This window comes from Falco cherrug, chromosome 2 (genome assembly GCF_023634085.1).
Source record: "Falco cherrug isolate bFalChe1 chromosome 2, bFalChe1.pri, whole genome shotgun sequence".
In the NCBI taxonomy this organism is placed as follows: domain Eukaryota; kingdom Metazoa; phylum Chordata; class Aves; order Falconiformes; family Falconidae; genus Falco; species Falco cherrug.
Window position 1 is genome coordinate 25174301 of NC_073698.1, and position 26903 is coordinate 25201203.

At 38.6% G+C, this 26903-nt stretch overlaps 1 protein-coding gene across 4 annotated transcripts in view; it reads left to right on the top strand.

Annotated features, from left to right (window-relative positions):
- The window catches only part of PDS5B (PDS5 cohesin associated factor B), a 115099-nt gene extending 89227 nt beyond the window's left edge, over positions 1 to 25872 (top strand). Inside the window, exons 25-35 of one of the 4 annotated variants that reach the window (XM_055701974.1) lie at positions 2447 to 2651; positions 7169 to 7283; positions 7641 to 7773; positions 8576 to 8695; positions 9035 to 9097; positions 11862 to 12007; positions 13999 to 14104; positions 20443 to 20885; positions 20977 to 21078; positions 24068 to 24209; positions 24982 to 25872. In XM_055701974.1, the coding sequence (XP_055557949.1) occupies positions 2447 to 2651; positions 7169 to 7283; positions 7641 to 7773; positions 8576 to 8695; positions 9035 to 9097; positions 11862 to 12007; positions 13999 to 14104; positions 20443 to 20885; positions 20977 to 21078; positions 24068 to 24209; positions 24982 to 25017 (1611 nt within the window). In that variant the 3' untranslated portion in view covers positions 25018 to 25872. The remainder of the gene's footprint in view (positions 1 to 2446; positions 2652 to 7168; positions 7284 to 7640; positions 7774 to 8575; positions 8696 to 9034; positions 9098 to 11861; positions 12008 to 13998; positions 14105 to 20442; positions 20886 to 20976; positions 21079 to 24067; positions 24210 to 24981) is intronic. The other 3 variants (XM_055701975.1, XM_055701976.1, XM_055701977.1) reach the window with 3 other exon arrangements.
- The last annotated feature ends 1031 nt before the right edge of the window (positions 25873 to 26903 follow it).

Consider the following 26903-nt stretch of genomic DNA (forward strand, 5'->3'; position numbering starts at 1 on the left):
ACTGATTGTTCTAAAAGTGTATTAATTTTTAACACTCTCGAGTCTAGCCACAAATTAGAACATCCAAGTGATGTCAGGGCCAACTCCTGTAATTTAATTTACAGCAAATTTGCTTTAAATGGAAAGATCAGGAAGCAGATTAAACAAAAGGAAAAGCTTAATTTTTAAGGCCTGTAATGGTTGCTCAGGTTCTGCTATGGCTCCGTGCTGGCTATGTTTATTTTTTTTCTCTGAGACTGCCATTTTGTAGTGTAGAGTGGTTAAAGCACAGAATACCTAAGTGTGGTTGCTAATTGCTGTATTAAGGTTGCACTGGTAAACAGAGACAGCGTGATGATTAAATGCATGTAGTTTTAGTCATTTGTATGACATTGTATTCACGTCTGTGTTTGGCCAAACCTGTAAGCTCAGTAGCAGTTAAGTTCTTTGATCTGCAGAACAAATTTTGATGGCAGGACATCTTCATATTGAAATGAAGTAGAAAATAATTGAGTATGGTGTTAAGTGTTTCAGTGCTTAACAGCTTTTAAGACTAGATTTAAGATCTAATAATCTTTGCTGTTAGAAATGCAATTTTAATTGTGTTTAGAATGAATAGTCTTCTAAAAGAATAAATGTTTTAGATCACACAAGTTTCATTAGTTAAAAAGAATAAATCCCAAAGCTTTCGGTTGCTTTTGTCAACTCTGAGGGTGTTTTAATTGTTTAAATAAGTCTTTGTCCGTTCTCAAGAATCAAGAGCTGTGTCTGAGGGGTACCTGCAGCTTTGCAAATATATAAATAAATATATTTTTTAAATACTTGTAAATTATGAACTTCTGAATTAGCATTAAGTTCAGAGAATTAGCTATGTAAAGTTGGGCTGATGTTTGGGTTTTATTTGTATGCTATAAAAAAATACAGAACTTGGTTGAATTTGGTCCCCCTTCTCAGTGAACTACTGTCGCTGAGCTGAATTTAAGGTTATTGGCAATATTAAAAGATAAAGAAATAACAATCATTCCAATTTGTGCCACAAACACTGTCAGTAGCAATGAACCATACCTTCCTTTGTCCTCTGAGCCAAGGAGGGTATGTTTCGTTATCAATATACCAACTAGGCAGAGGTCTCTTCTAAGATTTCCAAAGGCTTTAGACTTTTTGTCAGGTGATGTTACTGAGCAGCGGAAGGGGGCTATATCTTAGCCTTCTGCTGGGGGCTGGAGAAAGAGGCAATGGATCCTCGAGTATGTCTCATGGTTTGGTTATGGGGTCTTGGGTTGCTTAAGCTATGACTACAGCAGGCACTTCAGGGAATCAGTCCATAGGGGAAGGCTGTGGCTTGAAGCACAGAAGGAACAGTGGGGCCTTGTGAATTTCTTCTGGATTTAATTTTTGGGTGGGAGGAGAAGGAGGCTTGTTTTATCTTTTTGATGCCCTTTGTGAGTTGAGCAGTCAGTGGTACCAGTGGCTAGGCCTTGTGCTTCCTGGTGGCTGGTCGCTGGAAACTCTCTCCAATTCTTTCTGCTTTCAGAACTGTCATTTGACTAAAATACATATTTGTTCAAGTTTAATGTTTTTTCTTCATAATTTGAGAAAACAGATCTTTCCTCTTGACCATTTTTTGTCAGGTTAAATATGCCAAGCTGTTTTGGTGGCCTTGTTTGCCTTATGCTTTTATGTATGCTTTCTTCTGTTTTCTGCACCTGCTTGTTAACCTTCCTTGGCCTGTGTTACTGAATGGTTTGTGATATATTGAACGGTGTCTTAAAGTGTGTAGGTTGTTTTCATACAGAGAATTTTAAAGTTCATATCTTTTCTGTAAATACATTGCTTAATAAATTGTAGAAGTACATTTGCTGCCTTCATATCATTTTACTTTGTGTCACGTGGCAACTATTAGACATGGGTTATTCTCTTTTGTGGTCATTTGTAGTTCATAGGTTTGCACAGCATAATGGAAATCACTCTCTTCAGTGTTTGACCTGATCTTATCTGGTAATTCTGCTGAATTTTATTCAGTTTCTAATACTAATGGTTTGATGAAAATTTGTGGAATTGCAGTATTAAAATCAACACAGTGGTTACTGGTGGTTAAACACTGTTTTGGTGCAGATCTTTGGCTCCACAAAGCAAGTGGTCCTATCGTAAACAATTCAGTTAACTCCAATATTGTGCTAAATTAGGCCTTGGGTCCTAAGTATGATATCTTCCTGTACAGTTTCTGAACCGTAACTCTTCTAATCTTAAGGGAAGCTTCAACTGAATAATTTAATTTAATTGCTTTGAATTGGCATTAATAAACGTTCATACGATTCCTATGTTTCTGTGGCTTCAAGGTCTGAAATTGATTTTGGCATATTTACCCAGGCTTCCATGTTTTATTTCAGTCTATATTACTTTTAGAAAAGTTTATTGTTACCTTTTTGGTTTTGCCTTTTTTTTTTCTTTTTCTTTTTTTTAATAGGATGAATGTTACCAAGTGAGACAGATATTTGCTCAGAAACTTCACAAAGGCCTTTCTAGACTACGGCTGCCACTAGAATATATGGCTATTTGTGCACTGTGTGCAAAAGATCCCGTGAAAGAGAGAAGAGCTCATGCTAGGCAGTGCCTTGTGAAGAACATAAATGTCAGAAGGGAGTATCTGAAGCAACATGCAGCAGTTAGTGGTAAGAGAATAGAAGTTGCTTTTTGGTACAAGTGCTATAGTTCAAATGTGAATGTGAGTAGACTGAAAATACTGATGGTTTTCTGTTTTCATACATAGAATGGCTGTACATTTCACTTAGAGGTACTTAATGAAAACTGAAAATAGTCCAGATTTTCTTCTGAGTTTTTTTTAACAGGCATTTCTGAGATGTTGCAATTTTGTTAAAAGCTGTGCAAATGCTTATGCCTAAGTGTATTGGAAGCAAAGTAGTTTTTCAAGGCAGTTATGTGTACTGTTTGAACTTGCTGGTTAATTATATTGTAAATGAAGTGACAATGTTTTATTTTACTTCAGTAACTAATAATTTGCGACCTTAATGACATAAATGCAGTACTAAATTGTCTTGCGCTGCTATATCAAGTAGCTTCTTATCTTGTCTTATGCTGGCAAGGGCTGTATTTGTAGGCAGTTCAGGCTGAGTTTATGTAATTCTTTCTTCCCAGTGCCAGCAGTCTGATCGTGGGAATGCTTTGTAAGTTATTAGGGACTGATGTTAGCTATTTTTCTTTTAAAAAATCGCCCCTTTTCCCTTTTTACTTAAAGCTACACACATACAGTATGACAACACTGGTATATAGTCATAGGAAAAAGTAGACCTTTATGAAGAGCTATGACCATTTTGTGTAAGAGGTTTTGAAAGTTTATTTCTTTGGAAGAGCACTGATAGTTTGGTCTTTGTGAAATGAAGGGGATTTTTTCATCTCACCTTAGGATAGACTAAACCTGTTCTCTGAATCTGATCTCACAACTGCTGTCAGATAACTGGTTTCCTTTTGCATTTGTATTGGCCATGTCCATCTATGTGTGTCTTACTCCCCTTAGACTTTGATCAGAGAATAAGCCTGTGGAGAAATCCTTTTGCATATTGTTCATTAGACTTGAAAAAGGAAAAAGAGCAGTGCTTTTCTCCCTCCTTGATAACATGTAAAAAAGAAAAATCCAGTTGAGCAAATGCCTTTAAGTCATCGTCAGACTATTCCTCTTGAAAACTCTTTTTAGTTATGTAGAAGTATAAGAATTCTCATATGACTAAAAGTAATTGCTAATTTCCTAACTGTATTAAGAGAGATGCTGCAAAGTTACTGTGAAAAATCTGTAGAAGAAATGGAAGAGGAGCCTGGGTGTGTGTGATTGTTTTTATCCACTGGGACTTCAAAGTGTGCAAGACAATTTCTCTTTCTTGCTTGAAAGACTTGAGTGATGCCATTGATTTGATAGGTACTATCATCTGTGAGGCATCTGGATTAAATATAGATTGCAAGATTTTTTGAGGACTGCAATGTTAACTTTGTGACATTCAGATTTACTAATCTGAGATTGTAACAAATACAATGTCTTGGTCTGTTAGCATCTTTAAAAAAAAAATATTATTGCAGTAGTACAGCTGAAGCACAGTTATGGTAAAATCATATTATTTAAATGTGTATGTCTCTCCCTCTGTCATTCTCCCTACTGGCCATGCAGTAGCTCAGGGTAGTAATGATGGTAGTAGTACCACCTGTGCAAAGCTTCTGCAAAAAAAAATAAAGCTGAGTATCTGCATCTTTGGTTAATGCAGCTACTTTTATGAATCTTTCAAAAATACAATTTTCTGGTGTTTTTTCTTGAAAACTTGGTACAGGTGAGGAGAATATCTTTCAGATATTTTGGGGGATTTCAACGTTTGTTGGAAAGATGGTAAACTTTTGTATACCTTGCCTGAGGAAAACTTCCTAAGGACTAGTACCAGACAGTAAAATGCCTCTTTCCTCTACACTGACCTTTTAACAAGCTGGCAGGACTTACTGTCATGCCTTTTAAATTCTCTAAATGTTACTCATTGTAGAAACTACTCAAGAAGTAACTTTGTTTATCTGTTACTAGTTTCATCTGGGTAAAGACATGTCTTGCATAGGAATCCTTGTTCTCTAAGGCTGGGCTTTTACTTGCAAGTCAGTAAGTGGAAAAATCACAAGAATAAAGATTAATTTATTTTTAACAAGTCTCTTTCTGAAAGTTTCTTTCCTAAATGCTCTTAAAGGCCTGCCATGAGGGGTTTTGGCACACTGTAGTTTTAAGTGCTAGTGGTCTACTGGTTTATATCCATAGAGCCACCCCGCCATTCAGGTTGTGTCTGTCCTCATTAAAAATGAGGAAAGAATGTGTAAATACTTTTTCTTTCTTCCCTTTTTTTTTTTTTTTTTTTTTTTTTTTTTTTTTTTTGGTGGTCATGACAGAGCTTAAATATGTTTCAATATTTGTCCTTTTCCTGTTTTGTTTGGATCTGGTTCACTTTGTTTTCCAGACCCAGCTGGAAGATTACTACTATAGGTATATTAGAAATTGTACAAGGCAGAAATTTAATGAAGAGTTCATGAGCTCTTGGTGAGCATTCTATTGAAGTTGCTAATTAATACAAATAATAGCAGGTTGGTTTGCCTGGGACATGTTTAAGGCAAACCAATTTTGCTAATGTTCTGAAATCATAATTATGTTCTTTTTCTTCCCTGCCACATCTTTTTGTTGTTGGTTTTGGGGTTTTTTTTGTTTGTGTTTTTTAGTTACACAAACAAGTACTGGCTAAAGTGCAGGACAGTGCTTGAATTAGTGAAGGATGTTTTTAAAGTTTAGTGGAATGTCAATTAAAACATTTAAAAATGCTTTGCAAAGTACACTGGATTTGAATTACATAAATATAGCTTGAAATAGAAAGAAACTGGGTGATTTTATTCTTTCACTTTGATGGCTTACAGTCTGTGTAGTAACTAGATACTACTATTAATAATTACATCAACTGCAATGGCTGTCTAAGAGTGTATCCTTGGAACTTGACAGCACTATCTTCTGTGAGCCTTTATTAATTTTGAATGCTTTTCTTGCTATTATGAATGAATCCAAGTATTTTATGTAGTCTGTGCGTTATCCGCATTTACGCAGACTTTTAAGAATGGGAAAGAGACAGACTTGACTTATGCATGGCAATTTAGTTAGTCTTGTGAAATCTACAATAATGACATAACTATTGTGTGCATAAAATAAATTACCAAGCACATCTCATTTGACCACATGTATTACAGATAAAAATGTCAGTATTCTAAAATATTTTTAAATCGTTTTCAAATTTTACTTATATATAGGAATTTACAGATGTTGATGACTTATTCGTAAGCTAATATGGGATAGTTAAAAGCTTACTGAAAGAAAATTTTCCAGACTTGGTCATGTCTTTCATGACCACTGACTAGTTGAAAATTACTTTTTTTTTAATCCCCCTCCCCCCAACCACAGAACCGGGAATTTCCATCCTTTCTTCATATGCACATTCAAGTGTTTATCCATAGACATGTTAATACTGTGCCTTTGCATTTGCCACTCAAGATCAGGTGTGTGTACCATAGTAATATGCACACAACACCAGCGTGCCTTCCTTGCCTATCCTGCCTGTTGCACATGGTACACGTTTAATAACTGAACTGTGCTGTGCATCTTCCAGCTCCTCTCAGTCACTAGACTAGAGAAAGCAGTGTGGATGTTTTCTGCAAAATGCTTTTTGACTTTAGGTGTACGACTTGTCTTTTTGTTTGTCCTTGCCCTGTGGGGTATAACCTCTTTTTTTCATTCTGATTTTCATCATCAGACTTCGAGACGCTGAAGTGCACTCTGCGTAGTGTTGGTTAGCTCAGGAATTTGTTACCTTATGGAATGTGTGTTTTGCAATCATAACTCTGGGAGGGCCTTTGGCAACAAGTGTTACTTTTTGAATCTGTTAGGAAAATGGGCCATCTGACTGTGGTGATGTAGGAAAGACTTTCTCCTGCAGTCTGTGTTTAAGACTACTTGCAGGTCTTGGAGGATGCTAGAAAAAGTTTTGAATGCTTTGTCACGGTTCAGTTGTGCTGCTTTGTTCAAGTGGGATTGAACTTTTCAGACTCAGTCCACTACTACTTTGTTACAGCCTTCATGTTACCTCCTGTCCCTTCTTTAAACAGACAAGGTAGGCTGTGGGTTTGGAGAATGTGGCCATTTGACTGCAAAGACCCTGCAAAGGGCGTTCCTTTCTGTTCTGCTGACCTCAAGTCTGTACACAGCTATGTCCAAAGAAGGAATAGTAGCTTATCCTGCAGTTGTGCTCTTCCACCTCTTGCAGTTAATATGGATTTTGTGATCAATTCTCACTGCTGTTTTTCAGACTGTTTCAGAATGCAGGCTTTGAACTGAAGAAAGGATTGGGAGTAGGGGGTGACTGTAGCTGTATTCTCAAGGTAGCTAGAAAATAGATAGCCTTGTGAGAGGGATACTTAAAAATCTCAATTTTTGCATGCATGAAGCATGGCATATCAACCATCAGATGCAACATCATAAAGAAATGATAGGCCCACATGTGCCTGTACTTTTATCTTAGTGTATGCTGACCTTGAATTTTGTTCTTTCCTTTGTAGAAGAAAAGCCTGTTTCTTAGTATGTAGTCTTTTGATGCATCTTTCTTCTGCTTTTCAGAGAAACTGTTGTCACTTCTACCAGAGTATGTTGTTCCTTATACTATCCATCTTCTAGCTCATGACCCAGATTATGTCAAAGTCCAGGACATTGAACAACTGAAGGACATTAAAGAGTAAGGCTACTTTTAACAGTGTTATTTCTAGAATTAAAAAAATCTCTTTATTCTAAGTGAAATTTTAATTCATTGTGGTACCCTGATACACTGTCCAGTGCACATAACAATGGCAGTTATTTCTGTAAAATATTGTGAGAAATAGTGTATGTATGCTTTTTTAGTGCTCTGTGATATCTTACAGAGGAAACTTCACTTTCGGGCTCCTCCTACCTTCATTTCTTTTTTCCAAAGGAATTAGTTTCCCAGACTTAGACTGGTTCAAATTCATAATAGTAGTAAAACCTAGAAGTTAACCACTTTATCAAATGTGCTTTTAAAATTTTATTCATGGGTACTACTGCATTTCTCCTTCAGGTGCCTCTGGTTCATACTGGAAATATTGATGGCTAAAAATGAAAACAACAGCCATGCATTTATCAGAAAAATGGTAGAAAATATCAAACAGACTAAGGATGCTCAAGGACCAGATGATCCAAAAATGAATGAAGTAGGTGCTGCTTTTTGATTGGAAATCTCATTTAATTCTGGCTTGCTTCTGGAAATGAGTTGCGTTTTGTTTACACATAAACTTGAAAATGTCTTTCAATAGAATTGTGTGTGGGAAATGATACTTCATATACTGCCATAATGATATTTTGTTTAGATGACAATTATTTTCCTATGCTTCACTAGATCTTGGACGTTTGCAAGGGATTTGTAATAGTTTGAAGTCCTTCTGTTTCTGTCTCAGTAAGACTATTAAATCCTAATTTAAAATATATGTAAACTATACATTTTACTGTTTAAATCATCCACTGAAGTGCTTTGTAATATTTAATTTTAAAAGTGCAAGAATAAGCTTATTATAGGAAGAAAAATACATGCATTAGATGTTTCCAGTGTGTATTGTGTAGTGAATGTATCAAACCCTGATCTTTTTTTTGAGGTTTTTTTGCATCATATAATGTGCAGATTTGTCACTTTTCTGCTTTTCCCACAGAGGTGAATTATTATTTTTTTTAATAAGCTTTGTCTTTGAAACCATGGCACATACTGTTCTGAAGCGTAGAAAGATCATGTTAGCTAGCTCTCTTCAACTGCTGGGCCTACAGTGCTTTTGTCTTTTGCTCCTATGTTTTATTATCCCACAGTACACTGTTTAAGATGCAGGCTAATGTTAAATGTTTAAGGTGATTGCTTTTAAACTGTGTGTTCTCATAGTTCTGTGCTCAAAAGATACTGTCTTTTCTAAATATTTGCAATGAACTTCTAAACTTATTTGTTTTGTTTTTAAATTCTATTACTTACAGAAACTGTACACGGTCTGTGATGTAGCTATGAATATCATTATGTCAAAGAGTACAACATACAGTTTGGAATCCCCTAAAGACCCTGTGCTTCCAGCCAGATATTTTACTCAACCTGACAAGGTATACTTGACGTTTAATTTTTCCCTGAGATAAGTCTGTTCAGATCTTTCTTAGTTGTAATTCAGGGGTTCTTTTAATTGTTTTTGTAATTTCAGACTTCTCCCTATTACAGTGTAGTTGAAAATTTATGTGTGTATATGTTTTTGTACACACACTGATTTCTTACCTCCCTGAGATATTCTTGTTCAGGTTTAAAAGTTCAAAAGTGTAAAAGATGTAAAGAAGGTCTTTTGGTATTACTTCCAAAATGTATATATCTTGTTAATCTATTATTGCTTTTTTCTTTTTTCTTTTTTTTTTTTTTCCCCCTCCCTTCTCATCCCCCTACCCTCCTTACAGAATTTCAGTAACACGAAAAATTACCTTCCTCCGGAAATGAAGTCTTTTTTCACTCCTGGAAAGGTATGTATGGCAGGGAGGTTTGGGGGATTTTTTGGTGCTGTTCGTGGTTTTGGTTTGGCTTTTATTCCTTTCTTTTTCATTTCTTTTTTTTTTTCCTTTTTTTTTTTTTTTTTGAGAAAACTGATATGTAGTTAATGAAACACTTAAGTTTAAGAAAATAAATTGTTTCTGCCCAAAAAGTTTATATACCAAATGTTAGTAAAGATGTGGAAAGAGACAGGTAGAAAGGAAAACTGCTGCTGTTTACACCGGGTTGTGGTAACAGTAGGCAAAGCCTGTCGTCTTACTTTTTTTTTTTTTTTTTTAAATATCCATAATATTTGACATTTGACAAGTTCCCAAAATGGTTAATCTTTTTTTCTGTAGAGGACTGCAATATTGCATATGAAGTGACAGCTATGTAAAACGCTAATATAAATGATTTTTAAAAGCACATAAATTAATCTTTGGCAAAGCTCAATACCAGTTTACAGTATCTTACAAGATATCTGGCTGTTCTATGGTTATATTATGGTTATATTTATTCTTTCTAAAAATGCGTGTTGTTGAATGGCAAAGAACAATATTTGTTCTTCAGTAAAACTAAACCCAGGTACTCTTTAGAGTAAAACTAAAGTCTAGTAAAGGAAAAGACAAATTGTAGTTTTTATCTGGATTAATGTGTCCTGTTCTAGACTACAGGAGAACATTCATTTGCTACCTTGCAAAAGAAACAACAGCACTGCATCTTCATTACCCTTAACTTCTATTGAAGCATTAGCTGAAAGCTAGTGACTTACTAATAGAGGAGAAATGCAAGTTAGGAAAAAGCGCACATGTACAGGAGCGTCTTCTTGATTAGAAGTTGAAAGCCAACATTTTTTCATTGGACTATATATCATCACTGTATTGCACATCTATTTGAAGTCCATGTATTAGATAGAGATTCACTTCTTATTGAAAGGCACAGAAGTTTTTAAAAGGAAGCCGCGTGTCTTCCAGTTTCTGATCAGTAGTCAATATTGTGTCATTCAGTTTCTGACAAAAAATTACTGGTAGTTTGTCCCAAACTTAATATATTACACTATGTACTGTGACAATATTAAAGAAGAAACTTGTTTTGTGGTATCGCAAAAAGTCACAGAATCACAGAGTGTTTGAGGATGGAGCTCTGGAGGTCCTCTAGTCCAAAGCTCTTGTTCTCTCAGAGTTTCCTCAAATGAGAAATGCTTCAGTCCCGTCTTCATCTTCGTGGCCCTTTGCTGGACTCTCTCCAGTAGCTTCATCTCTCTCATCTATCCTAACATAAATTCTTTTGAACCCTAAGGTAGCTTTTATTATTTATTATATTTTTATATTTTAAATTTCTAGTGCCAGGTACTCCAGCACCTTTCTTGTTGTTCTGAAATTTTGTAACAAACAGAAGAAGTGTATTTGACCACCAAAAATTTTAGTTGCTTTACCATCATGAAAGTAACATGAATTGTGAGTTGGTCTAGGGAGTCTCATTTTTGGGAATGGAAGATTAGCTTGAGTGGGTTGTTAGTGGGGATGATACAAGCACGGAACAGCATCTGAGGGCAGCAAAGCTTTGAGTGTAGGTTCTGTGGTAAGGGAGGAGCTGTTCGTGCAGCCCTGTTAACATTAGTCCCTCCTTAGTAGGAAGCCCACTCCAGTGTGAATTTGAACATACCTCTTCTTTTGAGCTCTTTCTATATTTTTTTATTGATTAATGTTAAGTTCTAAACTCATAGATGTACATTCTTAAACTGGATTTTGTTCTCCAAGGTTTATTTTTGGAAGGGATATGCTGTTTTTTCTTGTACTCGGTGCAGAGAGAATCTTTGGTGTAAGTGTAAAATTCCCTCTGGCTATAAAAGTATAACCAGCACATCCATGGTGCGTATCTCAGAAAAAGTGACATGCAAAGCTGCTATGATGTGCTTGTTGAACTTTTTATTTTTCAGCTGTTGCTAACTTCAAACATAGTTAAACTTTAATATTGAAATAGAAGACGCATCGTCCTAGATAATGAGAAACATAGGGAATGGTCTTTAAATCAATGTTTTTGTACGTGGGTGTTTGGCATAAAGGTGTATTCTCTTTAGAAGTAACTGAACTCTTTCAGCTCTCTCAAAAGTTAGTATAAGCTGGAGGTATTTGGCATGTCTGAAAGATAATCCAGTTAAATGAATAACCTGAAGCTTACCAGTGTCTGGAAGTTTTGGCACCTACTAAAAGCCTGGCATTTTTAAACCTGTGCATGAAGTATCAGAGTCTTCTCCACAGTGTTTGATTTTTGAGATTCTCATTCATTGCCAGTTGAAAATAGTGTGGTTTGCCATTACAGTTAAGCCAGTTTAATGGGTTCTTTGCTGAAAGGGCTGTCCTACTGCTATTTCTGTTTTGCCAGTACAGATGCTTGCCTAATCCAAATGGTGAGCTGGATCAGGCAGCTAGATCAGCAGAAAGGAAACTGCACAAAAAGTGCTGAAGGGGCTTATTGCAAGGTCAGGTGAGCACCCAGTACTACCAATGAGAAGAGGACAGAATATAAGCATAGAGAGAATACCACCATTTTTGGTGGCAGCTAGCTATTAGATTACAGCTTTGTCAGCTTCCTTTTGGTGTCTGTTGTAACTTTCATATGCAAATGTTTATTGCTTTGTGTTAAAATTAAGATACTGATTGCAAAAAGTGAAATCTGTAAAAATGTAAATACTGTACATGTTAACAATATCTAAATGTGTAGCTTGAAATAAAGGAAATATATTTTTGGTTTCAGCCCAAAGCAGCCAATGTTCTTGGAGCAGTTAATAAGCCTCTTTCGTCAGCAGGCAAGCAGTCTCAATCCAAATCTTCACGAATGGAAACTGTAAGCAATGCCAGCAGCAGTTCAAATCCAAGCTCTCCAGGAAGGATCAAAGGGAGGTTGGTAGACAACAAAGGAGCTTTGATATTTCAAGTATTTGTAATGGAAACTTTGAATTTTTCTAGAATGTTTTCTAAGTGAGAAACAGAATTCTATTATCTTATTTGAAGTAAAGTTATAGTACCATGTTGGTGTAACTGAAACCATGAATTCGGCTTTCTAACCCCAGAAATAAATTTGCTTTAAAAAACCCCAACAACCTAGAATCAAATCACATCCAAATTTGGCTGTAGGATGGAAGGAGAGCCTCATGTTTATTTTATAGAGAGATATATAATCCCCCGACATGTGTGTATGTTTATACACGCATATATACAAATGTGTATGTATGCATACATCTGCAGTTCCTGGCAACCTGGCGGCCTGCTGTAATATTAACAACGTATCATAGACAGTGAGGACTGCTAGGCCACTGTGGTGATCCCACGTGACTTCTTCCTCTCTAAATTCGTTCTGGACTTTGCAGATGAATATGTTTGGATGGTAGATTCCTTCTGTAATAGAGAGGGGAATGTACCGTAATGCTACAGAAGCTGTCTTCTAGTTAGCTGTCTTTAAAAACCGTAGCTTGTTCTGTGTCAATTTTTTAGATTACTCTTTAGTTACTGTATCTTCATATGTTAATTTTGTAACTACAAGTCACATTATCAATTTTCTTTTCCAGACACTTAGGGGTTGTATAGTGCCCACTATTCATACTTTCTCACATTCCTTCAAGACTGTGAGGAAATGTTATGTTTGGAAATAACATTTCTCATTTGGTACTTCTGTGGCTATTTAATATATAGTATCAATTATAAATATAATGTAGTGTTTTACCAGGTGTACTCAACTACATGGAAGAGTTCAAGAGTCCACAGAAAGGCTTATTTATTACAAGTCATGCAGGTTCACATGCTGAAATACATTATTGGCTACAGACAGGTTGGAGTCCAGATTGTTCTCTGTTTCTAGCAAAATGAATCCGAGACCAATACTGTTCTACCCCCAGTTCATTTAAAAAAAAACCAACTAAAATGCTGCACTTGCAGCCTGATATGTTGTGTCATTTTCATGATCTCCCCAGTTCACCTAAGTTAAACTCATTAGCGTTTTGCATGGAGGTACCAAAGAAGAAAAGTCCTGTAGAAGTGATGGTAATTATTTGGTATGCATGGCATTTCCAGTTCAGTCTGACTGAAAATATACTGGCGAGCTTGCATCTGTTAAGACTATGTATAAAAACTGAGCTTCCAATTACATCACAGTTATTACAGATGTTATACTTGGAGTGAGAACATCTTTCTCGGTCTATGCCGTGCCCGGGCCAGGGAGTTAACAGTTTGTATGTTTGAATAACACTTTCCATTCAGTGCATAGCATATTTCTTTTCATTGAAAAACATGCCTGTTGTCTAAAAATGTTGCTTCTACCTGCCCCAGCACAGATGCAATGAAATTAATGAGTATTGGTGTTTGTATATGTCGTTTTATCTGTGGGCCTCAGTGTACCTCAGGAGGTACTATTGTCCACATTTACATAACGTAGAAACTGAAATAAAAATGAAATGTGGCTCTAACAACAGAAACCTGAGGGATGAACTGGTCTCTGAAATTTAGATCTGCCGGTTTATTGCCTAAACCTCGCCACAGGCAGGTGTGCATGCTTTGGCTGGTCTGTCTGTGGGGATCTTTGATTGGTATAGGGAAGTGTATGCAGATCTCTTGAAACTCAGTAAGGTGCTTCTGTTTCAAAAAGCTGCTTATCTTTCCCTGCAAAGAAAGAAAATTCAGCTTGGCTTACCATTGACACCTTTATCCTGAGATTTAGATGTTCTGGCTTGTGATATATGGTGGCTATAGTAGCCAGAGTAAAAGTTTTTTTTCTGCCAGATTGTACATGGTTTAGGAGTAGATTGACTTGTGAAGATTGTTGTTCTTGATATATTTTTTTTTTAATGATTTCCCACTGTGTTATAATAATGAGGAAAATAAATGTTTATTTGTTCTAGGCTTGACAGTACTGAAATGGACCACAGTGAAAATGAAGAATTCACGCTGGCTTCGCCCTTACCAGGGAAGAAAACTGACAAAAGGGACGACTCTGATCTTGTAAGGGTGAGCTGTTTGGTTGCATTGCAGATCTTTCACTTTAAGGACTTTAAAACAAAAATGAATGTGGTGGTACTTGATGTCATTCAAGAAAATATGCTGAAACATGAAACTGAGTTAATGTTATAAACTACTGGAAAATGTGCTTAGTTGGATGTGAAAATGCAATGAAAAAAAGGGTTGTTTGTCTGTTTTTCATAAAATCATTTAGGTTGTAAAGGACCCTCAAGATCAGAGTCCAACCATTAACCCAGCACTGCCAAGTCCACCACTAAACCAGGCCCCTAAGCACCACAACTACAAGTCTTTTAAACACCTCCAAGGATGGTGACTCAACCACCTCCCTGGGCAGCCTGTTCCAGTGCTTGACCACCTTTTCAGTGAAGACAGTTTTCCCAATATCCAATCTAAACCTCCCCTGGTGCGACTTGAAGCAGTTTTCTCCTGTTGCTTGTCACTGTCTTGATTTAACCCCAGCTGGCAGCTAAGCACCGTGCAGCTGCTCAGTTACTCCCCTCCTACAGTGGGATGGGGGAGAGAATCAGAGGGGTAAAAGAGAAAACTCATGGGTTGAGATAAAGACAGTTTAATAGGTAAAGCAAAAGCCACACATGCAAGCAGGGCGAAACAAGGAATTCATTCACCACTTCCCACTGGCAGGCCGCTGTTCAGCCATTCCAGGAAAGCAGAGCTCCATCATGCGTAACGGTTACTTGGGAAGACAAACACCATCACTCTGAGCGTTGTCCCCCCCCCCCCGCTTCCTTCTTCATTCCCCTCTTTTATATATTCAGCATGACATTCTACGGTATGGAATATCCCTTTGGCTAGTCTGGGTCAGTTGCACCGACTGTGTCCCCTACCTGTTTCTCAGTTGCAGGGCCTGAGAAACTGACAAAATCCTTAACTTAGTATAAACATTACCCAGCAACAACTACAAACATCAGTGTGTTATCAACATTATTCTCACACCAAGGCCAACACACAGCACTGCACCAGCTACTAAGAAGAAAATAAACTGTGTCCCAGCCAAAACCAGGACAGTTACTTGGGAGAAGAGACCGACCCCCACCTTCCTATAACCTCTTACACGTAGCTGGTAAGAGCGGTCCCCTGTGGGCCGCCTCCTCTCCAGGCTCAACAACCCCAGTTCCTTCAGCAACTCCACATCAGACTTGTGCCCCAGCCCCGCTGCCCTTCCCTGGACACGCTCCAGCCCCTCGACGTCCCTCCTGCAGCGAGGGGCCCAACACTGAACACAGGATTCAAGGTGCGGCCTCACCAGTGCTGCTGAGTACAGGGGGATGATCACCTCCCTTATCCTGCTGGCCATGCTTTTTCTGATATAAGCCAGGATGCTAGTGGCCTTCTTGGCCACGTGGGCACACTGCCAGCTGATACCCAGCTGGCTGTCCATGCCACCCCCCAGATCCTTTTCCTCCAGGCAGTTTTCCAGCCGCTCTTTCCCAAACCTGTAGAGTTGCGTGGAGTTGTTGTGCCCCAGGTGCAGGGCCCGGCACTGAGCCTGGTTGAGCCTCATACATTGGCCTTGGCCCATCGGCCCAGCCTGCCCAGACCCCTCTGCAGAGCCTTCCAGCCCTCCAGCAGAACAACACTCCCCCCCAACTTGATGATGTCTGCCAACTTACTGAGGGTGCACTCGATCCCCTCGTCCAGCTCATGGATAAAGAGATGAAACAGGACTGGCCCCAACACTGAGCCCTGGGGAGCACCACTTGTGACCGGCCATCAGTGGGATGTAACTCCATTTGCCACCACTCTTAGGGCTGAGCCAGCCAGCCAGCTTCTAAGCCAGCATAGAGTGCACCCACCCACGCTGTGAGCAGCCAGTTTCTCCAGGAGAATGCTGTGGGAAACTGTCTCAAAGGCTTTACTAAGGTCCAGGTAGACAACATCCACAGCCTTTCCCTCCTCACTCACTATGCAGGTCACCTTGTCACAGAAGGAGGTCAGGTTTGTCAAGCAGGACCTGCCTTTCATAACCCCATGGCTGGCTGGGCTTGATCCCCCGGTTGTCCTGTACATGCCAAGTGATGGCACTCAAGATGACCCGCTCCACAACCTTCCCTGGCACCGAGGTCAGGCTGACAGGCTTGTAGTACTCTGGATCCTCCTTCCAACCCTTGTAGATGGGTGTCACATTTGCTGACTTCCAGCTGACCAGGATCTCCCCAGTCAGCCAGGACTGCTGATAAATGATTGAAAGTGGTTTGGTGAGCCCTTCCATCAGCTCCCTCAGTACCCTCGGGTGGGTCCCATCCAACCCCATAGACTTGTGTGTGTCTAAGCAGTGCAGCAGGTCACTGACCATTTCCCCTTGGCTTGTGGGGGCTTCACTCTGCTCTGTGTCCCTGTCTTCCAGCTCAGGGGTTGGGTACCCAGAGAACTTTACTATAGAAAGTTTCTTTACTATAGAAAGCTGAGGCAGAGAGGGCCTGTGTGTGCATTACTTTTGCATTGTACTGACAGTTCCTGTAATCTTTCAAGGTTATCAGTTACAATTTGCAGGATATTGGTAGTATTGATGGGTAGATTTTGCTGGAGCTAGGTGGATGAGAATTAGTCTGCAATTTGTCTCATTCTCAGGGTTTGTTGGTGAAACATTTGGGATCATGTTCAAGTTGATAGCTTCCTTGGACGACTTTTCTCCAATTCAGCATTTATTTTTTTTTTGCGTATGCTTGACTTTTACTTTAAATACAGCTTTGGAAGAATTAATTGAATTAGTTTGAGAATGATCAACTGTACTGGAGTTTTGGAAGAGCAGTTTAACCTGTCTGAAATTTTAGATTGCCTTCTGAGGTTGTAGAAGTTTGTATCATACATGGTTTCTTGCTTGTAGCTAGCAAAGTGATAATACCTCAGTTTTGATGCATTATAGTTCTCGCCTTTTTTTTGTACTGTCCCGTCACTGGTGCTAAGGTCTCTTTTTTCCAGCCAGATGTGTCTTCCTTTCAACAGCGTTAAGGAATAGCAACTGTTACTTCTCTGGTTACCTAGAATACCAAGAGGGCATCATGGTTCGACATTTGATTTAGAATTCAAGGAAGAGTTTATCTGAATAGCCATATGGATTCTGTTTTCTTGCATGCAACTTGTACCGCAGCGAAGGCAGGAAAAAGCTTGGTTCTGAATGCCAGGTATCACAAGTAGAGGTTGCAGCGTGACTTTAAAGCTGTCTGGTTGGTGTTACATGGTCTGCAGCAGGCTTTTAGGGCAGAGTAAGCTAACTAACTGATACTTACAGACAAATACAATGCAGTATGATGTAAAATAGCCTTAATCACTAAGAAGCACATTGCCTTTGCTGTTAAATAAACTGTTCTGTGAGAATAGTGAACCCCAAGGGGTATCAGGATGGTGTCCTTGCTATGCTCTTTTACAGTGGTAGGATCATTCAGGGGAAATTACATGTATGTGTCTCAGAGAGGTTGTGAATGACCACTAACCAAGGCCTTTGAGAGCGGTAGGCCTCCAAAAGTGGTGGCCTTGTCCTTACTAATGGATTTTTGTATTTCTGTAGATCAGTATTGTTAAAGGTTCCTAATGAAGATATAACAAATTATTTTTACTTTCACTCAGATGTAGTGCTTTAATATCTTAATGAAACTATAGACAAGCTAAATATTGTCTCAAGCAGTTTTTACACCTGTATCAGAATACAGAAAAATAAACCGCTGAAGAAAATTGTAATTGTATTGTAGTTCTGAGAGCAGTTCAAATAATAAGAATTTCATATACCACTAGTAAACGATGATTCCTTGTGCCTTAATGATAGTTGGCAGTCTGTAAGTTTTGTTGTCTTTGGGGTATGCGTGAAAAAGCAATGATACGAACAATCGATTTGTTATAATTGGACTTTTAAGAATGCATTAAGGCTGTCCTATACCTGCTGTCACTGCTGTTTTATTTTTTTGACTCTCTGACATTTCTCTGTTCTGTCATTACGTCAGTCTGTTGCATTTTTCTAGGTTGCTTGGCCATAAGCTACTAACTAGTAAAAACATTCTGAATTTTTGTTTGTCTTGAAGCGTAAATAAACATCTTATACTGTGACATCTTGTGGGAAAAGCAAGCTGGCTTATAGCAAAATCAGAAAAATGAGGAATCTTTTGTCAAAAAAATAACACTTCTGATCCTTCCTGTATCAATCTGCATTTCAGCTGTAAAGCTTGAAAAGTCTGGGAGTCCTAACAGCTGCTGGCATGCAATTTATGTTTAGAAGCATTAGGTTGAGTAGGTAACTGACAAAGCTAAGTGATAAAGTGAATACAGTTCAGTATTTAAAATTAATTTTGAAGGCATTTGTATTTCACTTTGAATATGTAAGCAAGCTGCTTAAGGTCATTGGTTCAGAACTCCTTGTTGGTGTTGTGGAGCTGGGGAGCGGATTATAGCAAGCATTAACTGAGAAGCAGAATTTTAATTGGGGAGCAGAAGGGCCCATGTTTTAAAGATCTCACTATTCAGGATGTTTGTCCAGATAGTAACATGTTAGTTCTAAAGTTGTAGGACAGTGTTTAACCCGAGGGAGAAACTATACTTTGTAACTTGCCTACAACTGCTTACCTAGTAAAAGCAGCTGCAGTGACAGATGTGCACAACCACTGCAAAAGCAAATAGAACAGGGAGTAAACAAGGATATCAGTGATCTAGATCAACAGTTTCATCACTGAAGTCATGAACTGACACAAGGTGACATCATTGTTCAAATATTTTTCTTATTTTCTTCTAGTGTAATTATTGTCCTTCAATTTCTTTTAAGTTGGTTTGGGTTTTGAGTGGCATAACTGTCATTATGTAGATTAAATTGCAATGGGTAAATACTAATAAATGAGTGTTTGTATGTGTTGAAATCCAGTAATGTCAGTTTCAAGTAGACATTGCGATGAAACTGAAATTCTGTAAGTATTTAGACTTTTGGACCATGAAATGGTCCAAAATGAATGGTCATGGTCCCCATGAAATGGTGAATTTTTTCCACAAGTAGGGTTGATAGGAGTCTTTCTTCTGGCCCTAATAGCTGCATATTGAAATCTTTGCATTCTTTATGGCTCTTTATTGTGCGCTTAGTGAACTAAAGCATGGAGAGATGAAGGAATAGCTTCTGTTCTGAAACTTATGATTCAGAAAGGGTTCTGCCTTTCTTGATATAATTGAGGGAAGAGACGTCATCCAGAGGGATCTTGCCAGACTTGAGGAGTGGGTCCATGTGAACCTCATGAGCTCAGCAAGGCCAAGCGCAAGGTCCCGCACCTGACTCGGGGCCATCCCCACCACCAGTACAGACTGGGGGGTGAAGGGATTGAGAGCAGCCCTGCAGAGGAGGACTCGGGGCCACCGGTGGACGAAGAATTGGACGTGAACCAGCAATTTGGGCCTGCAGCCCAGAAAGCCAACTGCATCCGTGGATGCACCAAAAGCAGCATGGCCAGCAGGTCAAGGAGGGTGACTTTGCCCCTCTGCTCTGGTGAGACCCCACCTGCGGTCCCGCGTCCAGCTCTGGGGTCCCCATTACAAGACAGACACGGAGCTGCTGGAGCGGGTCCAGAGGAGAGGGCCGCAAAAAGCAGCCAGGGGTTGGAACACCTCTCCTGTGAGGAAACGCTGGGAGAGTTGGCGTGGTTCAGCCTGGAGAAGGCTCCAGGGAGACCTTATTGAGGCCTGTCGATACACGAAGGGGGCTTGTAAGAAAGACTGAGAGAGACTTGTTACCAGGGCCTGTAGTGCCAGGACAAGGGACATCAGTTTTAAACCAAAAGCGGGAAGGTTTAGATTGGACATAAGGGAGAGCTTTTTTACAGTGAGGGGGCTAGGATACTGGCACAGGTTGCCCAGAGCAGCTGTGGCTGCCCCATCCCTGGAGGTGTTCAAGGCCAGGCTGGACGGGGCTTTGAGCAGCCTGGTCTGGTGGGAGGTGTCCCTGCCCATGGCAGGGGGGTTGGAATGAGGCGATCTTTAGGGGTCCCTTCAGACCCAGACTATTCTGTAATTGATAAAAATGCAGTTACGGATATTCTAGCCAATTGTGTTTGACAACAGCTGAGGATACAAATGAGGAAGACATCACACACTTCAGTGTTTTAACTGCTCACCTTTGAAATAATCTTTCTCTTTTGTCTGGCATTTTATATGTATGTATGTGTATTATACTTTTGCAAAGGTTTTCTAAATGGTTATAGTAGACAATCTTAGTAAACAACTTTTGTAACTTGAAGGCTCTTTGTCTTGCTGGGGGAAGTTTCTGTATCTTTTGCATATGTGAAAGTTTATAACGGCAGCTTAATTTTTTTTAATTTAAACATGCAATCTTACCTTTTCAGTCAGAGATGGAGAAGCCTAGAGGAAGGAAGAAAGCAGCTATTACAGATTCAGAAGAGAAACTAAGCATAGACGACCTGAATAAACTGGGTCAAGAGCAGAAACTTAGAGGTAGTCAACGGGGAAGGAAGAGACCTGCAGTTGTTTCAGAACCTGATGAAACACAATGGCAAGAGGAAAAAAGGCTAAAAGAAGATGTAATAGAAAGTGAGGATGAACAGAACAGTCCACCAAAGAAAGGAAGAAGAGGACGCCCTCCCAAAGCAAACAATGGGGGAACACCAAAGGAAGAACCAGTAGCAAAGTCATCAAAAAGGAGCAAAAAAAAACAACCACCAGCAGCTGCAGCAGAGGAGGAGGAGGAGGAGGAAGAAAGGCAAACTGAAAACATTGAACAAAAACCAAAAGGCAGGCAAAATAGGACGCAGAAAAGAACACAGCAGAGGTAAGTCCGTCTTCTTGTAAGCTGCATCTTTTTTATCCTTGGACGTTAGTTATAATTTGATACTTTGCAATTTGGGTCTTCCTCAAAACAGAGCAGAACCATCTGAAACTAGTACAGTTGAATCAGCACAGTCTACGCCACAGAAAAGACGAGGAAGGCCATCAAAAACACCACCATCACAGCAAAAAAAAGTGTAAGTGGTGAATATTTTCTAAATTTGTGTTTAGTGAAAATTAAAAATATGCCTCTGTGCCCCCAAACAATCATTTACTGAAAATATTTCAGAATACTTTAATTGACAGTTAAGAAGATAAATTGCCATTGTTATTTCTAAAATGTCTTCCCTAGCTGCTTCTCCTAGACCATCTCAAATCAGAGCAAGATGCTACGAGTATCTTTAATGCGCTCAGGTAGCATATATACAGCTTTTGCTCTTCTAGGAGAAAAGACTATCAAGCACATGAGGGCCTTGAAGACAAGGCTTTGTTAGGACTTTAAGGGACGAAAAATGCTCCCATTTGTTTTGGATGGGGAGGAAGAATCAAATTGTTACTGTGGTGAAACAGTATCGTGGAGAAATGAGTTTATTCTGATTCTCCTTAGATGAATATTCACTTACTTTCTAATTTGTGGCCTTCTTATTATCCACTTCAATCATTTCCAAATGAATAAAATGTGCTACAATCTATGAAGGATAGTAGCTCTGGAAAGTTCTGAGGTGTATTAAGCTCCAAAATAAAGGTAAATTCTGTGGCTATCTTGGTTTTCTTGTGCCTACTGTAGGAAGCTACAGGTATCTCTACCTTTTCTGTACGCGTATATGGACTATATGTAAAGCAGAGGTGTACAAGTGGACAGGACTTATCCGTCCACTGGTACCAAACTGCAGCTCATGGGACAGATGTGCAAGATACTTTTCCAGAACCTGGTGATACATTACTTAGCGCGCTACTTACACACATCTTCAGTCTGACATACTGTATTATGCTGTTGTTGTTCTAGCTTCTGGGCTTGATTAGCGTCATGTTGATCTTCCTCTGGCAGTTCAGTGTACTGATTTGCCTGTCTCTGGAGATCTTCCATGCCAGAGATCTTTGCTTAAACAGTTGTGTACCCTCAGTTCAGTTGTAGCTTCACACAGCATTTCATGTTCTGGCATTTTGCACACACAATATCCCGACCTTTCCAGTGTTCTGTTTCCCTGGCTCGGGTCAGACCTCTCCTGCTCCTTTACACTGTAACCAGCAGTAGAGGTCCCAGTGCTGTCTGGGTTACTACAGAAATCACTGCTAAATGTGTAGGAACAAGAGTTGGAAGCTGCTACTGCCACGCAGAGAAGACATGCCAGCAAGTTATGTTGGGTGTTGTGCTATGTGCCATTTGCCAAAGGTGTGCTTCAGCGAATACTTAAGTAGCTTCTGATTCACTTCTCAGTGAACTCAGTGTGGTTTTTTGACCCCATTTTAAACAGAAGGTAAACGGTATCAGTACACGTGGTCAGTAACAGCCACATAGCTCTTGTTCATGTGTACGTATATTGTTCCTGGCCTGAGGAGCCCAAGTAAGTTGTTTCAGTGTTCAGAGTTGTTGGGTCTGTTCTAGTTTTCATCCAAAAAACTATTGTGTGTATTTTTTATTTTTTTGTGATCAGATCACCCAAATTTTGACTATCCTTTTTCCAATTCTGCAAGAAGGAGGTGAGACGACAGTAATTCCTCATCCTCAAAGTGCGTTGCAGGCAGACTTTTCTCTGCGTTCTACGTACATATCTACCACAGTTTGAACTGAAGGGAGCTGATAGACTGAGCAGAACTGTGTACCACAAGACAGAATATATTTAATTCAAATGCTTAAAGCTTTCTGGGCTCCTTGGGGATGGATTTGACATAAGAATTTAGGATTTTACCTATGAGGTGATAGTGGATAATGTATTTCTGATGGCTAATTGGGTTACCAGTTAGCACATGTGAACCGGCTTATTTTTGTAATATGTGAAAAAGATGAACTTAGCTGGTGAATAATTCTTCCGTTTCCTTTTCAATTCTGTTGCTTTTATCAGTCTTGGAAGGCTTGAGTTGGGCTAATTTGTATTGTTTCTCAAAGGTTGTCATGTTGCTTGGATGGTGCTGAAACGCCCACTGTACTAATTACTATTTGCAATTCAGAGATTTTATTTTGTATAGATTTTAATGTGTTCTCAGGACTGAAAATTCACACCACATGCATGCTTTGTTGCTGTTAGATGGCAGTTGTTTAGGACCTGTATGCCCCCGCTGGGAATTGAAGTGTGTGTTTGTCTGCCTGGAATGGAGTTTCTGGTTTGATTTTATCCACAAAGTCACTTAGCTCGGGCACACCAAGGCTGCACCCACAGTAAGCAGGATGATTCAGTGATCCGACCCTGAACTGTGCTAATGACCCAAACCAAAATGGTAGTGTGGGTGCAGCTGTGCAGTTCTGGGTACATATTTAGCTGGCTTTTTTTTTAAGGCATGGCAGGGGACTAGTTGTCATTTTAAGCAAATGGGTGCTTTTTGCTTCTGGTTCAGCTCCCATGACTAAGACAGTATAAGATATTGTGGGCTGGTCTGATTAAGGTATTGCTATCCTAACTTTCCCTAGCTCTTAGCATGAGCTAGCTTGGAAGATTTGCATTATTATAGGGTTAATTTCATAAGTAGCAACGTGGGTTCTTCCAGGTCTGTAAAAACATAAGTGCAGTTACTCACATTTTGTTGTGTATAAACTCCTAGTAGAGTGCATCTGTTCATGGAATTGAATAGAAGGTGGAAAAAAAAACCCCAAACCCTAGTATTTGTCTCTGGCTGTTTGGCTTTTCCTGTTCACAGATTACTGTTGTGTCATCTTTCTTTGGCCTGTATTCTGGCATCAAAGAGAGAAATCTCTCTTGTCTATAGAGGCAAAAATTGTTCAACTCTGTATTTCTAGCCCTTTGTTCTGGAAGAATTTGGTTTTCAAATGCTGTTGTCCACCCTCCTAGTTTCCACTGCTTTCATTCCATGTATGGCTGAACTAGATAGGTATGTAAGACAGAAGTATTATATAACATGAATTTTTTAAAGCTGCTGTTCTTGTAAAGTAGAGTGTTTGCTCTCCTGCAGTTTATAAATGTGCAGACCCACATACTGTGAAACTGATCTTTATTTTTCTTCCGATCGTAGCCGTGCGGGACGTTCCAAACAAGCAGCCAGTAAAGAGAATGAATCTAGTGAAGAGATGGACGTATTTCAGAGCAGTTCACCTGTCAGTGATGACATTCCCCAGGAAGAAGTAATGGAAGAAGAGGAAGTTTCCACAATCAATGTAAGAGAAATGCCTGAGATATTCTTTGTGAGTCTTTGTTGTGTCCTTTGTGTATTGATGTTCAGAGAATGATTTCTGTTCTTAGAACTTAGCCTTCCTCCTTTAAAATGAATGAGGTGGTTGTCAACTGCTGCTGCTGTATAGTGACGCTGCACCGTAGTTTCCCAGAGAAGCTGCATTTCTTAGAAGATGTCAGGTTTTGAGTTTTTGTCGAGCATCTTAAATGTTTTGTTCTGTATAGCTTTTGTTAGCTGTCTGCCTGGGAATTATTTCCCAGGTAGCTCATGCCCATTGTTCTCAGCTAGATTATAATAGTGAATAATATTCCTTTGTACAAAACAAACACACAATATGAATAGTACTGAAAATGAGTACAGGATCTTGGAGCAGAATCCTAAACCAATTCTTTTACCAGCATATGCAAATATGTTAAAATAAGTTTCTTTTTTATATTTATTTCATACAAATACATCAGTAACGTGAGTAGTAATACTAAAACCATAACTGAATGCCTTCACGTTTTTGGACATACGTGATGATTGGAGCATCTGCATGTATGAAAACTCTGGAAAAGGAAACTAGATTATTTTTGAATACTTAAAGGATGCAGCAAATGAGGTGATGTCCTCGTCATTAACTGAAACTCGTACCTGTGGTTAAGATGAGTGATGAATGACGCTGTATGCAGTTACTCAGACATTATTGTGAGACTAAGGACTTTTTCCATTATAAAATATATTTATTCTTGGATTTTTCAAACTTCTCCAAACAGGTCCGTCGCAGAACTTCCAAAAGGGAAAGGCGATGAGTGAGCATGTAGTTATCAGCCTTCCCGGTGAAAGCTTTGAAGAATGCGTTTAATGTAGAGCTTGAGACTGAATGAAGCTGTTAGTGCGCAAATGGGGTTGCTGAAAAAAAGACAAAACTTATTTTACTTTTACTGCCCCTGCATTTGCAGTCCCTAGGTCACGAGCTTTAGCCACACACATGTTGATATCATTAACTGTGGATTTTTGTGAAGTGTAATGTGCGCTGGCTTTGTAGACATACGAACTAAAGAAGAAAACTGTAAATAGTTCTTTTTTTAATGTTTCTGACTTCTGAAGTGCTTGTATAGCTTTTATCTGCGGCTTTAAACTGACAGTACCCCACTGTTTATTGGATCTATTGATTTAAAAAAGAACAGTTTGTTGAAAATTGATCTCAAGCAATATCTGTCAGTGTTCATATTTGTACTCTTGTTGACATTTAACTGTGAAAAAAAAATCAGTTGAACAAATAGTGCCACTTTCTTAAGCCGCTATTTGTTGAGAAGAAGAATAAAATAAAAAAAAGTCTTTCCTTCCTTCACGAATTTAACCTAGTGTTTACCTTTAGGCACCTACCTATCATCAGAGGTGCTAAACTACTTTCTTTTACAGTTGAACAATGTTGGATAGAGTAATACAAGAGATGCAAATTGTGAAAGAAGTTGTTTGTTTTACACCTCAGTATTGACGCCAGACTTCTCTGGACTTCTAGTGGCATTGAAAATTCAAAAAGGATTTAAAATATTTTAATTCTAAAAGTGTGTTATTAAATAATGTACTGAATACCCTACCCATTTTATCTTCCCCTATCAGTTTTTATTAATCTACTGTATCAATAAAATTCTGTAACTGAGTTTTTAATAGTCTAGTATGTTAATGTGTATAGATATTTCCTTCTGAACATGATGTTCACAAAGAGCAAATTATTACTACATTATAATATGAAATCTGATATATAAACATTAGTGAAAATACAGTTCTTATTACAATGTAAAGTTAATCACAAAGAAAAATTTTATTGATGCAGTGTGTCTTTATAAACCTGTTCTTGAGAGCCAAGTGTTTTGTATTTTATAGTGAAGTTGCATGTTTATGAAAAATGTGCTGAAAATGGGATGTAATGTTTTTTTGGAAACTCGTATCTAGCAGTAGTATATGGTAGGTTGCCTCATGAGAGAACCTTTTATTGAGAGTTTATTGTAACTTTTTGTTTAATTTTTGGGTTTTGAGCCAAATTTTTTTGGTATGAAGAGCTAAGTTTTTCTTGAATAACCAGCTGCCGATTATTGCAGTCAAGGTATTCAAGATTTGAATGAAGCTCCATTTTTATTTTGTGCTACTATAGAGAGTTTGGGTTTTGGTTGGTTTTTTTTAGGTATAATCTGCAAAAAAATAGAAACGAAATACTTAAAGCAGTATCCTGTATGCAGTTTTACAGTTTACAAACTGTTTTTGAACCAAAATATATAGGTTACTACACTATGCTTAGCCAAGCACAGATTATAATTTCAGGTGCTGTTCTCCCTCTGGTTCCCGTGCAGTTGACAACATGAAAAAATCAGTTTCAAATTTAAGAAAATTTTATCTCGCTGAATAATGGAGCATTTTCATAGAATCTATCAATAAATAAATTATAATTGCAAGGCGGCCTGTAAAGGTTACAGGAAAGGGTAATAATAAAACACGGATTTTCCAGTTTCCAAACTAGAAGATCACAAGTAAAGAAGCCTTTAGAATTTTTTATGATTTTTTTTTTTTTAACCAATGGAGAAAGGTATTATAAACAATTAGATTATTCTGCCTCTGCTTAACTTTCCCTCCCCTCCAGTATTCAGCTTTTCAAAATTTATACCTATGGATAAGGGGGAAGTGCTGCCTAAAAAGG